General features: G+C 42.8%; 1 protein-coding gene across 2 annotated transcripts in view; it reads left to right on the top strand.

Moving 5' to 3' along the window:
- Positions 1–240: 240 nt before the first annotated feature.
- The window catches only part of olfml2a (olfactomedin-like 2A), a 37761-nt gene continuing 23159 nt past the window's right edge, over positions 241–14842 (top strand). Inside the window, exon 1 of one of the 2 annotated variants that reach the window (XM_088376338.1) lies at positions 241–588. In XM_088376338.1, coding sequence (XP_088232464.1) covers positions 517–588 — 72 coding nt within the window. In that variant the 5' untranslated portion in view covers positions 241–516. The remainder of the gene's footprint in view (positions 589–14842) is intronic. The other variant, XM_088376339.1, reaches the window with a different exon arrangement.

The raw sequence follows: 14842 nt of genomic DNA on the forward strand, positions 1-14842 counted from the left end.
CATACGAGTCTGCCCTTTGATACGGATTCGGAGTTGCAAAGTAACAAGATACCACGAGATGGCACTAGTGTCATATACCGTTAAAATTATCCTTTCACATTTCTAGTTTACGTAAATGACGTGACACATTAATGCTCTTTTTCACGCATGAAGTTCAGTAACTGTAGTACGGGCAACCAAGAATTATATGATTTTCTAAATTGATGATGATGATGATGCTTTTTATTTTTGTTGTCTATACTATTAACAGTAGTATCCACTCTATTATTAATAAGCTAGAGGGATGTATCTTAGACTTTGTTCCGACTGTAGGCACAAATTTAGTGTAAGCCCCTCCCAAGAGGAGGACAACGGATGCCAGCCTCTATCTATACACATGGTCACTCACTGTACTGTCCTGCGGAGTGAAATGGAGCTAAATTAGGGGCCCTTCACTTTATGGCCACTTAAAGGCTGAATAGAGTAACCAGCGGTTTGTATTGCTTATGAGCGTAAACGGCTTGACTCAAGGCAGAGATGATGTGGAGATACACGAACTTTTTTGCATGTTTGCTGATCCTATGTAAGGATGCGGCTTCACAGAGCAAGGTAAGTGGAGATAAAATGCAAATCACTGACATGCAATTTCACACATCGCAGTGATCTGTTATTTGTTGATCTAATATGCGCTAAGTCTCGTTTTGATTGATATGCGTTTTGTTTTGATTTTTTTTTACCTGCGTCAAATTACATGTTTTATCACACCAGGGGTTGCGTCGAACATTCAGCGCGTTTCTGTAGACGTTTCGCTGGTTAGTAATAGCATTTGAAGAAATTATCTGATAGAGATCTCGGAACATACTATCTATCAATAGGTCGAATCGTGGAGAACTGACGCCACTTGTATAAAGGCATCTGAAGCACGACACTTGCTGGGAAAGCAATAATATCTGGCTGACCAATTGTTTAGACAGCTGCTGAGCTCCAATAACCATTTAATCTTCAGGTCCATCCAAACCCAGGTCACACAATGGGAGACTATACCCTTTGTAGATTAAGGCAATCGCGCATCTATAAATGTAATAGAATCGCTTTCCGAATCCCGCACACGTCCAATGTCTAATTTCTCGCTACATTTTGCGCAAGCACCAATCTGTACTTCACAAACTGTACACTATTTGTACATGTGGTGTTTTTGTGATTACAAATTGAAGTAATGTTAAAAATAAAAATAAAAAAGATAAAACAAACAAAAATGCTACTGGTTGCAGATACCCTGGCAACTCCTGCATAGGAAAGTAATACATTCATGTTTGATTCATTCAATCCTAAAACACAAAAAGAAACTACAACGTGACCATTTATATAATGTGAAAACTCAATTTCAGACATGTCAGCATGAACACAGAATTTAAAGAGACTTTTGGTTTACATTTTCTTTTTTCCCTTTGCTAATGTTTGTCTAATGCTAGCATGTATTTTGTAATGGAGTTGCTCTACATTGTACAGTATTGCAGTATTTCAGGTCAAAACAAAAACGATCAAATGGTGTAAATCAGCAGTACACGTGCAGCTGCAGCATAGAACATATGGTTGCCAGTCTTGGACAGCTGACCCAAAGATGTTGCAGTATTACTCTATAAATAATACAATGTACTGGACCACACATCTAACATGTAACTGTAGTTGTGCACGCTGTACTCCATACTATTAGAGAAGCAAGTTTACAAAATACAATGTACATAATAGAACAGAATCACTCAACTATGTCCAAGTATGGTGCACGTCTGTCTAACAACTGTCTGCTCTGTATTAAATCAAAGGGGGATGGAATGGAGGTTATTTAAGAGTAAAGCTGCCATATAGCAAGTCATAGGTTGCAGCATGGGGAAGGATCAGCCCCAATTAGGGGAGTACTTTGAGTTACAATGGAAGCTGGATTCATCTGTAGTACCATAGCCATTCACTTCAGTGTGCTTGTTGGGCAGAATAACTTTCCCTCCCAGTTTTAATGGGACATTTTGAATCCAAAGCTTCAGCCAATGACATATATTTCTGATTTTCCCTATTTCAGCAACAATGTGGCCAAGTACAACCCTGATAAGGAATAATCCAGTACAAAGACATTGAATTTTGCATTCGTGCTGGATTTTAACTACATCCCACACCTTTTGGAAACAAAAGAATTTACTGTAAAACAGAATATATCTCCTACCGACAGCCTGGACCTAAATATTACTCTTGTGAATGAATGGGAGACTCGGGCTCACACATAAAATGCAATGATGCTTGACAGCATGTTATGTCATTTAAATGGCAGGGCTGCGACTCCCCTTGAAAGACAAGCTTAATTTCTTCCATTACCATGCTCAAACATCAAAGCCATCTTTCCCTGTTGGAATGAATGAAAATATAATCTGTTCCACCCTCCCCAAAATAAGACAACAAATTCATCTGCAGTGCATTTCCAGAAGTTAAATGGCATTCCGGTGACTGCTTTTATTTTAGTTCAGTGTGTTTTAACAAGAAAATTAGCCCTCTGTATTGTTGTACTTTTTAACAACATAATAAATAATTGAATAGAATGTGAAGAATTAAGCAGTTTGTGCATCCTAAATATTTCCTGGTAGCTCCTTCTGGTATACATAGCTTGGCCACCGGCTGAGTGTATTATACAATCATGTAGACAAAGAAGAGTTTTACTCAACGACTGTAGGGTGACTCAGTACTCAGCAGATAATTAGATTGTGTGTGTGTGTGTGTGTGTGTGTGTGTGTGTGTGTGTGTGTGCGTGCGTGCATGTGTGCGCGCGTGCATGCGCGTGTGTGTGCATGTACGTGTGTGTGTGTGCGCGTGTGTGTGTATGTGTGACAACCGCCAAACTCTGAATTCAAGCCACAGTTGACAGAGAAGAGGGGTTCTGAAGCAAAACCAAGAAATGTGAATGAATTGTGGAATGATGTTAAAGAATATTGGAGTGGAATAGCTGAAAGGTGCCACAAGTTGGTTAGCTTCATATCTCACAGATGTGAATAAGTCTTGAAAAACTGTGGTTATACAACTAAATACAGGGTTAATGAGTCACAGGATTGCTATAAAGAGGATTTTGAAGATAATACTTTTGCGCTTTTAGCGTCAACAGCACCTACTACTTTCACTGTGAGCACTTCCTTTTCTACTTTTTTATACTAATAGCCCAATTTCACAGCCTTGAGATTGTAGATGTTATCAATGCGTGTTGGATTGTGAGAATATACTTAATCTACTGGTACTTGTTTTCCCATGTAACAATAAAACAATAAACTCAAAACCTGGAATAATCGTTTTAGTCACATTGCACTACTATTATTCTGAATACTACTGTATCATGGACGAATGGGGAGTGCCAGTAGTTGTGTGTATATAGTGTAGGTTCAATAAGCAGTAAAATGCATTACTATGACAGGACTGTGACCTGTGTGTTCACTTCTGCTTCACTGTCAAGTGGGTCTGGTTTTCTTGGGTCAGGCCGTCATGTTCAGGTTCTCCCCATGCTTGTGTACGTTTTCTCCAGGTACTCCATCTTCTTCCCACAGTCCCAAAAATTCATCGTTAGGTTAAATGCGTACACTAAATTATCTTGTGGTGTGAATGGTTATTTCGTCTATAATCTGTGATTCAGTGACAACTGGTCCAGGGTGTACTCAGCCTCCTATCCAAAGTCCTGTGAGTCCAGGTCACGTGAGTCCAAATGAGGACAAGTGTATAGAAAATTGATTTATGAAGGTATCCATATGTCAAGCAGTCGTAGTATAATTTACAATATGCTGTATTGCCTACAAAATGTGTGTCTCTAAAGAGTCAAATGTTTTGAAGCCAAAATTGGTGCCAGTGTTAAAAATAAAAAACAAAGTCCTTTCAGAAGAAACTGGGGGCGTTGAGGGCACCATCAAGTGGCGTGGGAAACAGTGCGGGCACATGCTTCATGTTTTGGTCATAAACAAACCAAAAGACAATCAGTACAACGTCCGGGGTGAGTGGCCACAAAAAGGAGACGGTTGCTCAGTCTACTGTGTCCAATGCTTGGCACTGGGGCAGATACTTGGCGTCATTAAATGAAATGAAGGGTCTATTCTTTGTTGTTTTAGATCAGTGCCAACATTTCTATGAATGAGCATTTTGGCATGGTTTGACTGTAGATATTAAGGATTTGAGCAAGCAGTAAGCAATGTGAAGTGTTGCACAAAATTTCTGATAAACAATGTTTAATTTATCTTTTTGAAGGAGACAATGGCGGTGCTACATTCGCACGTCTTGGGCATAACAATACAATTTAGTCACCTGTTGCTTTTAGGCAGAACTTACAGAGGTGCAAATTTACACAGCAGTTGCAATTTGTCCCTAAACAGATACTTACATAAGTAGTGACATGAGTTTCAACCATAAGGGGTCTGAGCAGTGACTCCCTGGTGTTCATATCAACATATCAATCGCGGCTGGCAGTCTTTTGCCTCTGTTCTCCCTGTGGTACTATCTCAGAATCTGGCAAATTCTAGGTTCAATTTCAACCTGGTCTGGTTAGTTAGCCACCTGTCAGCTGACCATTGTCAGACAACCAGCGTAAAAGAGAAAAAAATAGTCTTGTGACATAGATTTCATTTCCCCCCATATAGTATGTTATGTTAAGCTTTCCTTCACTTGCATTAATTGATCGATTGGCATGAGTCTGCATCAAAACAAACAAACAAACAAACAAACAAACAAACAAACAAACAAACAAACAAACTAACTAACTAACTAACTAACTAACTAACTAACTAACTAACTAACTAACTAACTAACTAACTAACTAACTAACTAACTAACAAGTCACGTTTATTTGTATAGCCCTAAATCACAAAGAGTCTCAAAGGGCTTCACATAGCCAAAAAATTGACAATTATTCTCAAAGCATCCCCTGATCATAAGCTCCCAAAAGGGCAAGGAAAAACTCAAAAAAAACCTGCCAGGGGAAAATGAGAAACCTTGAGAAGGGACCACAGATGGAAGGATCCCCCTTTCAGGATAACCAGGTTGTAATGGATGCAGAGAGGGCAGAAGTAATACATAATATATGAAAATCAATGAAAAAAATGGATGTCGGAGGTGCCCTCGATTGTCCTGGCGGTGTCTTCAAGGAGGTTGAGCTGCAGTTTCTTCATCCTGAATTGGTCCCCGAGAATCCAGCTAGCCGCTATCAGCTTTTGCGCCACCTAACCCCCTCCCCAGCCAGGGGAGTAACCAACTAACTAACTAACTAACTAACTAACTAACTAACTAACTAACTAACTAACTAACTAACTAACTAACTAACTAACTAACTAACTAACTAACCAACCAACCAACCAACCAACCAACCAACCAACCAACCAACCAACCAACCAACCAACCAATTAACCAATTAACTAACTAACTAACTAACTAACTAACTAACTAACTAACTAACTAACTAACTAACTAACTAACTAACTAACTAACTAACTAACTAACAGATAATTAATACCAAGTAGAAGTTTACTGACTACATCAATTGCATGTTCCCACATGCATGCATTTACGTAAAAGGATGCTTGGCATTTCCAATGTTTGTATTATCTTGGGTTTAGATAGTTTCTCCCTCTGCAAATGCATGCATCTTTGACAAAAAAAATAAATAAATAGGGGTAAGCAAAACATACCTTTGTTTCTTCTACAGCCAATGTAAAATCCCAGGAAAAGTCTTCCAGGCAACATCTCTGTGGCTCTTGGAACAGAGCCACTTGGCTCAGCTTGCAAATGTCGATGAGTATGTGAATGGGAAACATCGAGTCAACATTAAACTAAATCATTATGTGCTGACACTACTCATAGACCTGACTGTTGAGTTTGACTTCTGTTGTCATTTTTAACATCTTCTTGGGAAAGCCAACACAAGCATAACACGTATGAGATTAATACAATCAAGTAATCAAATTATCACATTGATTGTACTGCTGCATTACAGTCGACGTCAAATAGGTCAGGCATTATTTTTTTGCTCAACAGTGTTTAACAATGTTTATGTGTGCCAGTGTAAACAAGTGTTTATGCTTAAAATGTTATTATTTGATGAAGTATATCCTAATATTTTAAATTATTAATAAAAATATAGAAAGTTGTTTTGTCACTTTTATTTTTGCAACTTTGCCAGATTTTAAAATTTTTGTCGAGGTACTGTTTCAGTAACGGTTTTGAAGTCCTTGTCGCAGGAATAGTATCAAACTGAAAATTTTGTATCATGACAACACTATTGCATGTTTCATCTTTGGAGCTAGTGTCAAGAGTGTTTGTGTTTGGCTCTGTTCATTATAACTCATTGAATTATTTTGCGATACCGACGCAAATCGGGTTATTACAAATATCAGACATTCAGCTAAAAGCCACACTCATTTTATAATTGGGACTTTAACAAAGAGACCATCGCTGTACTCCCTGTTCAACACGGCAGTAAAGGCTCTATGTACTGATATCTATGTTGACATCATTTTCTATTTGTAAGGATCTTTGGGCACTGTAGCGTTTTAAAATGTTTAGGCATCTTGGCAACTTGTTGTGTTGTTGGCATTGAAGTAACTGAAGGAAAAAAGGCCTAGGATCAACACGCGCATTTGTTTGTTTACATCAAATCACAGAAGAAGACTTGCATATACATATAACATATATAACATTAAATTTGTTTGTAACCTTGTTTTTTCATTTTTTCCAAAAATATGAATTGAATGGTACAAGACATTATGGAAGTCAGAGTTCAACTGGGACTGGTCGCCAGTAAACCGTGTTTTTAGAATGTGGCAGGACGATGGCGGACCCAAGAAAACCAAGAACACAGGAAGGCAATTCAAACTCAGAATGTCTTGAATGATGTCCTAACCACCAGTCAAACAAATTGTTGTCATTCATCTGTGAAAATACTTAGGTGCTGATATTCAGTTGTGATTAGCATTAACATCTCAATTCAACCATTTAAAAAGCATTTTTAAGTGCTACTCCTTTGAAATTTGTGTTTTGTTAAATTATTTTAGGAAATACATTAATAGCTGAGTTCATCTGATAATATAAAGAAAGTCATTTTAATGCCTTCAATTGTGTCTATTGTTTGACATGACAATGTGAGTAAATACTTCAGAGTATGTGGACACATAAAGAGACACAGCAGGAATGTTGAAATGTACTCTCAAAAGCAGTGAGGACTTGATATACTTTCTTCTTCGCTAATTAACATCCCAGTGCCGATGACTTGTTTTAGCTCCATGTTTTACGGATAATCTGAGAACAAAGGTTTCACTCGTCATCTCTTATTAATTTTTTTGAGGGTCAATCTTCACAGCGACCCAATGAGCACCGTTAATTTGAAGTCAGAAACAATATTTGGGGTGGAATGTCTCTCTGGGAAGTTTTGAGTGGCCATCAAAGTGGGTTAAAAGTTCTGTTCTTCAAAATTCACCTGATATGCAAAGCGCTGAGTAGAATTTTATTTTATGATGATCATAAAGCACTTCTTGGACAAACCTGCAACATACATTTGCGCATTTTAGGTTTGTCACAGGACAACGCCGCTGCATACTCGCCTTTTAACATACAATTGTGCGGCCAATTACTTGCTGGCAAAGTACTAAAGACGGGACATGCTTGTTTATATGACCCTGGTTTGGCACACAATGAAGCACACAAGTGAAATTCTAAAGCCAGTGAAAGCTTTTAAATGCACCAGCTATTGTATAGCAATTCTGAATACAATTGGAGGTTCACTTCATGACTGTTAGAAATTGTTAGTCATAAATGAGCTAATAGAGCACTCTGTGTCTTACACACTTTTTTTTCCCGGGTTGAGCCCTGTTCTTTTGGCCTTGTACTTGATCGCAAGAGAGGCCTATTTTAAAGACTCAAACCATGCAACATTCATTACTTGTCTCTTAATTGCCTTCTCAGAAATCATGCTGCTAGCTTAGCTTGGCATTAGATGCTCAAAAGTAACGGAATTTCCGGACTATAAGCCGCGACTTTTTTCCAAAATTTTGGACCCTGCGGCTTATAGTCAGGTGCGGCTTATATGAGATTTTTTTCGTGATTTTTGTGATGACTTGATCACTTTTACTCTTAACACTATTATATACAGTAAAAGCTACAAAACAAACTGACAAATAACTCGTTTTCAAATCAGACGAGTAAAAACTGGTCAAATATTTAAAAAAAAAGATATTATCAAAAGTGAAGACAATTTGCAATTCTAGTAATGACACACAAATTTGATGCACAATTTGTCTTCGCGGGCCACATAGAATGATGTGGCGGGCCGTATCTGGCCCCCGGGCCTTGAGTTTGACACCTGTGCTCTAAACCCTTTCTCTTTGCCATGTCACTCAGAGATTACACAAAGCAGTGGCGCTGTTTGGACCATCTGCATTGTATTAAAACCCAATCAATCAGCATTTAAATTAAATTCTTCTGACATTTTGCTCACCAAAAACAAGTTGTAATGAATGTGAACTTTTAATGCATTTTATTCAGGTTACTTTGAACCTTAAACGGCGGCGCGGCGTACTTATGGATTTTTACGGCCTCCGGCCTCCAGGGTGCGCTCTAGCAGGAAGCAAGAGCGAGACAGGCGAAGAAGAGATAATGCGCCGAAGAAGACGCGCCATTTTGTGTTTACATTTCGCGCATCACGCAGAACGCGATCAAGACGGACATTACTGAAAGGAAGCCTTTATACACAAACCGTCATCATGGGGGACAAAAGAAATGCATATGATGCCGCTTTTAAGCCAAAGGCAGTCGATGTTGATGACATTATCTTGTGTCTACTCTGGAGCGTACTTATGGATTTTTACGGCCTCCGGTCTCCACGGGGCGCTCTAGCAGGAAGCAAGAGCGAGACAGACGAAGAAGAGATAATGCGCCGAAGAAGACGTGCTAGTTTGTGTTTTGATCGTCTCGCGCATCACTCAAAGACAGGAAGCTTTTATACACAAACCGTCATTATGGGGGACAAAAGAAATGCATATGATGCCGCTTTTAAGCTATACGTGTCGCTCACTAGTTTAATGTAATTTAGCGCTTCGTGCATGAATAAGATTAGCATGAACAGACCCTCTTCACACTCGAAGAAATGCATAAAAGCGACGACGAAAGAGAGACTGAGAAAGTGTGAGACGAAGGATATCTAAGGCTATTCCAATCGGACACTAAGGAGGAAGAATTCGATGGTTTCAGTGCACAGGAGGAAGATGAAGACGGCTCTTTTTTTACTTTTACTGGTATGTTTTTTTTAACCAGCCCTGTTAGTGCTGTGCTACCGTGTTGCTGCTGTGTTACCGCCGCGTCTCAGTGACTTTGCTATGTTACTTCCGTGTTGCTGCGTTATTACTGCCGCGTCACAGGCAGTGTTTGGAAAGAAATGTTAAGTTATGTTATTAAAGCTTTAAAAAAAAGTTTTTTGTGTCCAGTCTTCCTTTGCTAATAACTCGCGTGCACACTTCCGCGTTGCTGCGATCCTACTGCTGCGTCACAGGCAATGTTTTGAAAGACATGTTCAAGTATGTTATTAAAACATTAAAAAGGCTTTCTATGTACTGTCTTTCTTTGTAGAAAACTCGTGTGCACGTGCGGTTTATAGTCCGATGCGGTTTATGTAAGAAAAAAACTGAAATGTCCCTGAATTTTAGCTGGTGCGGCTTATAATCCGGTGCGGTTCATAGTCCGGCAATTACGGTAGGTAGGTTTACAACCGCACAATTCAGATAGATAGGAGTAGGGGCAGAGAATTCTGGCTCAAAATTTATCTGATTTTAATACTGAGATGTATGCTAGAAGATAGAAGTAGGGGCAGAGAATTCTGGCTCAGAATTCATCAGATTTTAATACTGAGATGAAAATTTCTATGCTTTTGCTTTGAGCTCTGTGTGTTGAATGTTGAAGTACTGAAGATCCAAGATGGAATATTTCCAAACTGCAAGTTAACTCAGTGTTTTGGAAAAGTCCGTATCATTGTTCTGTTCTACCAAACATGTTTTTGGGATGTGGGAGGAAACCCACGCGGGAGAACATGCAAATTCCACACAGGGAGGGCCTGAGGTGGAATCGAACCCGCACCCTCGCAACTGTGAGGCGGACGTGCTAACGGCTTGATGGGACAGCCGCCCAGTAGCAATGATAAAATTAAAAATATTGGAATTAAGTACTCATGTTCAGTATCAAAGCCAAGTGAAGAGTCCCTCCAAATTTTCATGGGTAAACTATGGAATTAGGGATTTTTATTCCGAATAAAGTGTCTTGACTGAGAAATAAAAGGTCATGGGGTGGGACAATGGAAGTTAAATTTCTCAAGGAGCTCGGAAGAAGACATTTAAGTCTCTTGGATATAATGGTCCTTTGAGTTCAGTCAAAAACGTTTAATCAGTATATGAGGGTAGAAATTATTGCATTCGTTTATAATGATAGAAAGATCAGAGAACGTGAGAAGGCCTAAGATTTTCAAACCAGTTACCACTGGGTGGGAAATAAAGCTGGAAGTAGTCAAAAGAAGTTGAGAGTTGATTCAAGTTCCATGTCCACCCGTGAGGGGCACACTTTGTCTGCTGTTATTTATCCAATAGAAAGGGTTATGATCATTACAGGACAAATAATAGTCCAGGAAATCAGGCGAGGCTAAGCCACCAAGGGATTTGGGGAACTGCAACACTGCTCTTCTTCCCTAAAGACGTTTAATCTGCTAATCCACTTTGTTTTCATGTGGTTCTAGCATTTGTCAGCCTGCTGTGTTTTCACTTGACATGGGTCAGGTTTGGTCTGGTTCTGCACACAGGAGGCCTGCTCTGCTTCAGACATACCCCTCCTCCTCAGTATTCATGCAGTAATGGATGGAAGGCAAGTCACCCCCGCGACACACCTTCCCCCATCACTCAGCCTGCATTCCTTCACTAATGAGCCCCTTACCACAGCAATCACTGGCCCCCTCCATCGCTTTCTCCTCTAAGCCTGCCGTTCCATCGCAAATGCAGGGACGAAGGGTAAAACAAAAGCAGAAAAGGTTCCTTTACGACATTTTTATGTAGTGGTTGTATTCTATTTATAGAAACAAAAGAATTATTGGCTTCAACCCCTATTTTCTTATGTTGATGGTGTGCATTCTCAAATTCACTTGAATTTGTCATTTAGTTAATACCAAAAGCCAGAACGTCAAACCCTTCAACACCAGATTTGACTAACTGACTCAATTCCAATCAGTGTTGTTTTGGCGGCCTGTTATAGTTTCGTCTTTGTCACAGGCTTCACAAGCTGTCATTTTAGTTTCTATTAGTTTTAGTCATGATCATACCCTTTTTAGTCTAATCAAGTTTCAGTCAGTTAAATAAGCTCACTCACCTGCTGGTTTGGAAAATCAAACGACGTATAGAGTTTCCGCAACATTTCGTGAAATTTGTCATCTTATTTTGGTTAAGACAATTTTGCATAGTTTTAATTTTGTAAAGCACATGTAGTCTCATTTTTATTCATTAACAATTAAGTATCACAGATTTAGTTATCGTTATCACCATGTGACCAAGTGACCATCTCAAAGTCAAAGTCAAAGTCAAAGTCAGCTTTATTGTCAATTTCTCCACATGCCAAAGACGCACAAAGAAACCGAAATTTCGTTCCCCCCTATCCCACGGTGACAAGACATAGCTCACAACAGACAAGTAAACAAGTATAACAAAAGCGTGCTCAATAAATAATGAATAAATAACACAACAATAAATAAATAAATAAATAAATAAATAAATAAATAAATAAATAAATAAGAGGAGCAGGGTAAAAAAAAGGAGCAAGTGCGCGTACAGCAGACATTCCCGAAAATAGCGCAACAGTGCCGCACGCTACGCAGAAGGGGGTAGCGAGTTCAGGGCCCTAACAGCCTGGAGAAAGAAGCTGTTTGCGAGTCTGGTGGTGCAGGAGCGCAGGCTCCTGTACCTCTTCCCAGAGGGCAGAAGGTCAAACAAAGAGTGAGCCGGGTGACTCACATCTCTGGCAATCGAGGTTGCCTTGCGGGCGAGATGGGAGGTGTAAATGTCCTTCAGGGAGGGGAGCGAAGCACCAATAATCTTACCAGCCGTATTCACTATGCGCTGCAGGGCCTTCAAGTTCTGTTCAGTGCAGTTACCACCCCAGACAGCGATGCAACTGGTGAGGATGCTCTCAATGGTGCCACGGTAGAATGTAGACAGGACTGCCTGAGGAGCACATGCACGCCTGAGCTTCCGCAGGAAGTACAGGCGGCGCTGAGCTTTCTTTGCCAGTGACGAGGTGTTAGCGGACCAGGAGAGGTCCTCACTGATGTGCACCCCCAGGAACTTGGTGCAGCTCACCCTCTCCACCACAGCACCGTCGATGATCAGCGGCAGGTGTGTTGTGTGACCCTTCCGGAAGTCAACAATGATTTCCTTGGTCTTATTGACGTTCAGCAGGAGGTTGTTGTCCCTGCACCACGTGGTCAGAAGGTCAACTTCCGACCTGTACCGAGTCTCGTCGCCCTTCGTGATGAGACCCACCAGAGTCGTGTCGTCAGCAAACTTCACTATGCGGTTGTCGCTGTAGGTTGCAGTGCAGTCATGCGTCAGCAGGGTGAAGAGCAACGGACTGAGCACGCAGCCCTGGGGGGCCCCCGTGCTCAGCGTGATGCTGGCGGAGATTTTGTCGCCAACACGCACCACCTGAGGCCTCTGACAGAGGAAGTCCAGTACCCAGTTGCAGAGGGAGGTACTGAGGCCCAGCTCGTCGAGTTTGCAGATGAGACGCTGCGGCACAATGGTGTTGAAGGCAGAGCTGAAGTCCACAAACAGCAACCTCACATATGAGTCCTTTCTCTCCAGGTGGGTGAGGGCTGAGTGGAGGGCAGAGCAGATGGCATCCTCAGAGGACCGCTTGGCACGGTACGCAAACTGGAAAGGGTCAATGGTGGGGGGGAGAACGGACTTGATGTGCTCCATGACCAGCCGCTCAAAGCACTTCATGATGATGGGCGTCAGTGCCACAGGGCGGTAGTCATTGAAGCAGGACGGTGCAGGTTTCTTCGGCACAGGTACGATGGTGGCAGCCTTGAAACACAAGGGGACGATGGCCTGCTGCAGGGAAACGTTAAAGATGTCCGTGAAGACACCCGACAGCTCCCCAGTGCAGTCCTTCAGCGCTCGACCCGGGATGTTGTCAGGGCCCGCCGCCTTACGGGTGTCAATAGCGGCAAGCGCCCTCTTCACACCGTCGGCAGAGAGGCGCAGGGGCTGCTCGTGTGGGGGGGGAGCGGTCTTCAGCGGGCAAGTGCTGTTCTGGGCGTCGAAGCGAGCAAAGAAGCGGTTCAGATCGTTCAGCAGACGGACGTCGCCCTCACAGCTCCTCGGCGCGGGCTTGTAGTCCGTGATGGTCTGAATGCCCCGCCAAAGGCTACGTGCGTCCTTGCTGTCCTTGAAGTGGGTGGAGACCTTGCACGAGAACGCCTTCTTCGCTTCTTTGATGCCTCGGGACAGGTCGGCCCTCGCTGTCCTCAAGCCAGCCTCATCCCCCGCTCTGAAAGCCTTGTCCCTGGCCCTCAACAGTCCGAGGACAGCCCCCGTCAGCCACGGCTTCCAGTTCGCGCGAGTGACGACGGATTTCGAGCAAGTCACATCATCGATGCACTTCGTGATGTAAGAGGTAACAGTGTCAGTATACTCCTCTATGTCCGTCCAATCGTTGTAGGTGGCTGCCTGCTTAAACAAGTCCCAGTCAGTGGAGTCGAAGCAGTCACGAAGTGCATCGGAGGCACCCTCAGGCCACACACGAACCTGCCTCCGAACCGGCCTGGATGCCTTTACCAATTGTCTGTATGCGGGCAGAAGCAAAACGGTGAGATGGTCAGAAAGCCCCAGATGGGGGAGGGGGGTGGCTTTGAAAGCTCCCTTTTGCGCCGAGTAGACTAGGTCCAGGAAGCTGTCTCCACGTGTCGGAAAAGGAACATGCTGGTGAAGCCTCGGGAAAACAGACTTCAGGTTGGCATGATTGAAGTCTCCAGCGAAGATGGTGAAACTGTCAGGGTGCGCTGTTTGCTGTTCACTGACAGCCTGGTACAGTTCACCAAGCGCCGCGATCCTGTCTCCTTCGATGTTGGAAGGCGGGATGTATACCGCGACTAGCAGAATCGCGGTAAATTCCCTCGGCAGATAAAAAGGACGGCACTTAATGATCACAAACTCCACAAGCGGCGAGCAGCGCTTACATACCACCACAGAGTCCCGGCACCATTCTTCTCGGATGTAGACGCATATTCCACCTCCTCGCGACTTTCCCCCTCGTACAATGGCACGGTCCGCCCGATAGCACGCTAGCCGCTCGAGATGCACTGCAGAGTCCGGAATGTTGTCACTCAACCAGGTCTCGGTGAACACGAGCACACAGCAGTTCCGCACCGTCCGGTTCGTAGACCTCAGCAGGCGAACGTAATCCATTTTGTTGTCCAGCGATCGAACATTCGCCAGAAGAATGGAGGGCACCGCCGGTCGCGCTGGGTTGGCCGCCAGCCTGGCCCGAACGCCTCCGCGCTTGCCCCTCTTTTGCCTCCTCGCACACCATTTCCGACGGCTCCCAACCGGGGGAGGAATAGCGGGTGAGGTCGGCGACGTTTCAGGACGTAGCAGTCCGAGCGCCTTTAATGTCGACGCTTCAAAGTCCAGAACGCCGCAAAACCCACTTCTGCCGATGTCAAGCAGAACCTGCCTGCTGTACTTGTAGCACGGACGAGACGAACACACAAGACTGTCGGACGAACACTCATTAGACAAACAAATCACCGTACTGACGGGACAGAGAGTGGCCG

This window comes from Syngnathus floridae, chromosome 5 (genome assembly GCF_059516105.1).
Source record: "Syngnathus floridae isolate MCC-2025c chromosome 5, RoL_Sflo_1.0, whole genome shotgun sequence".
Classification (NCBI taxonomy): domain Eukaryota; kingdom Metazoa; phylum Chordata; class Actinopteri; order Syngnathiformes; family Syngnathidae; genus Syngnathus; species Syngnathus floridae.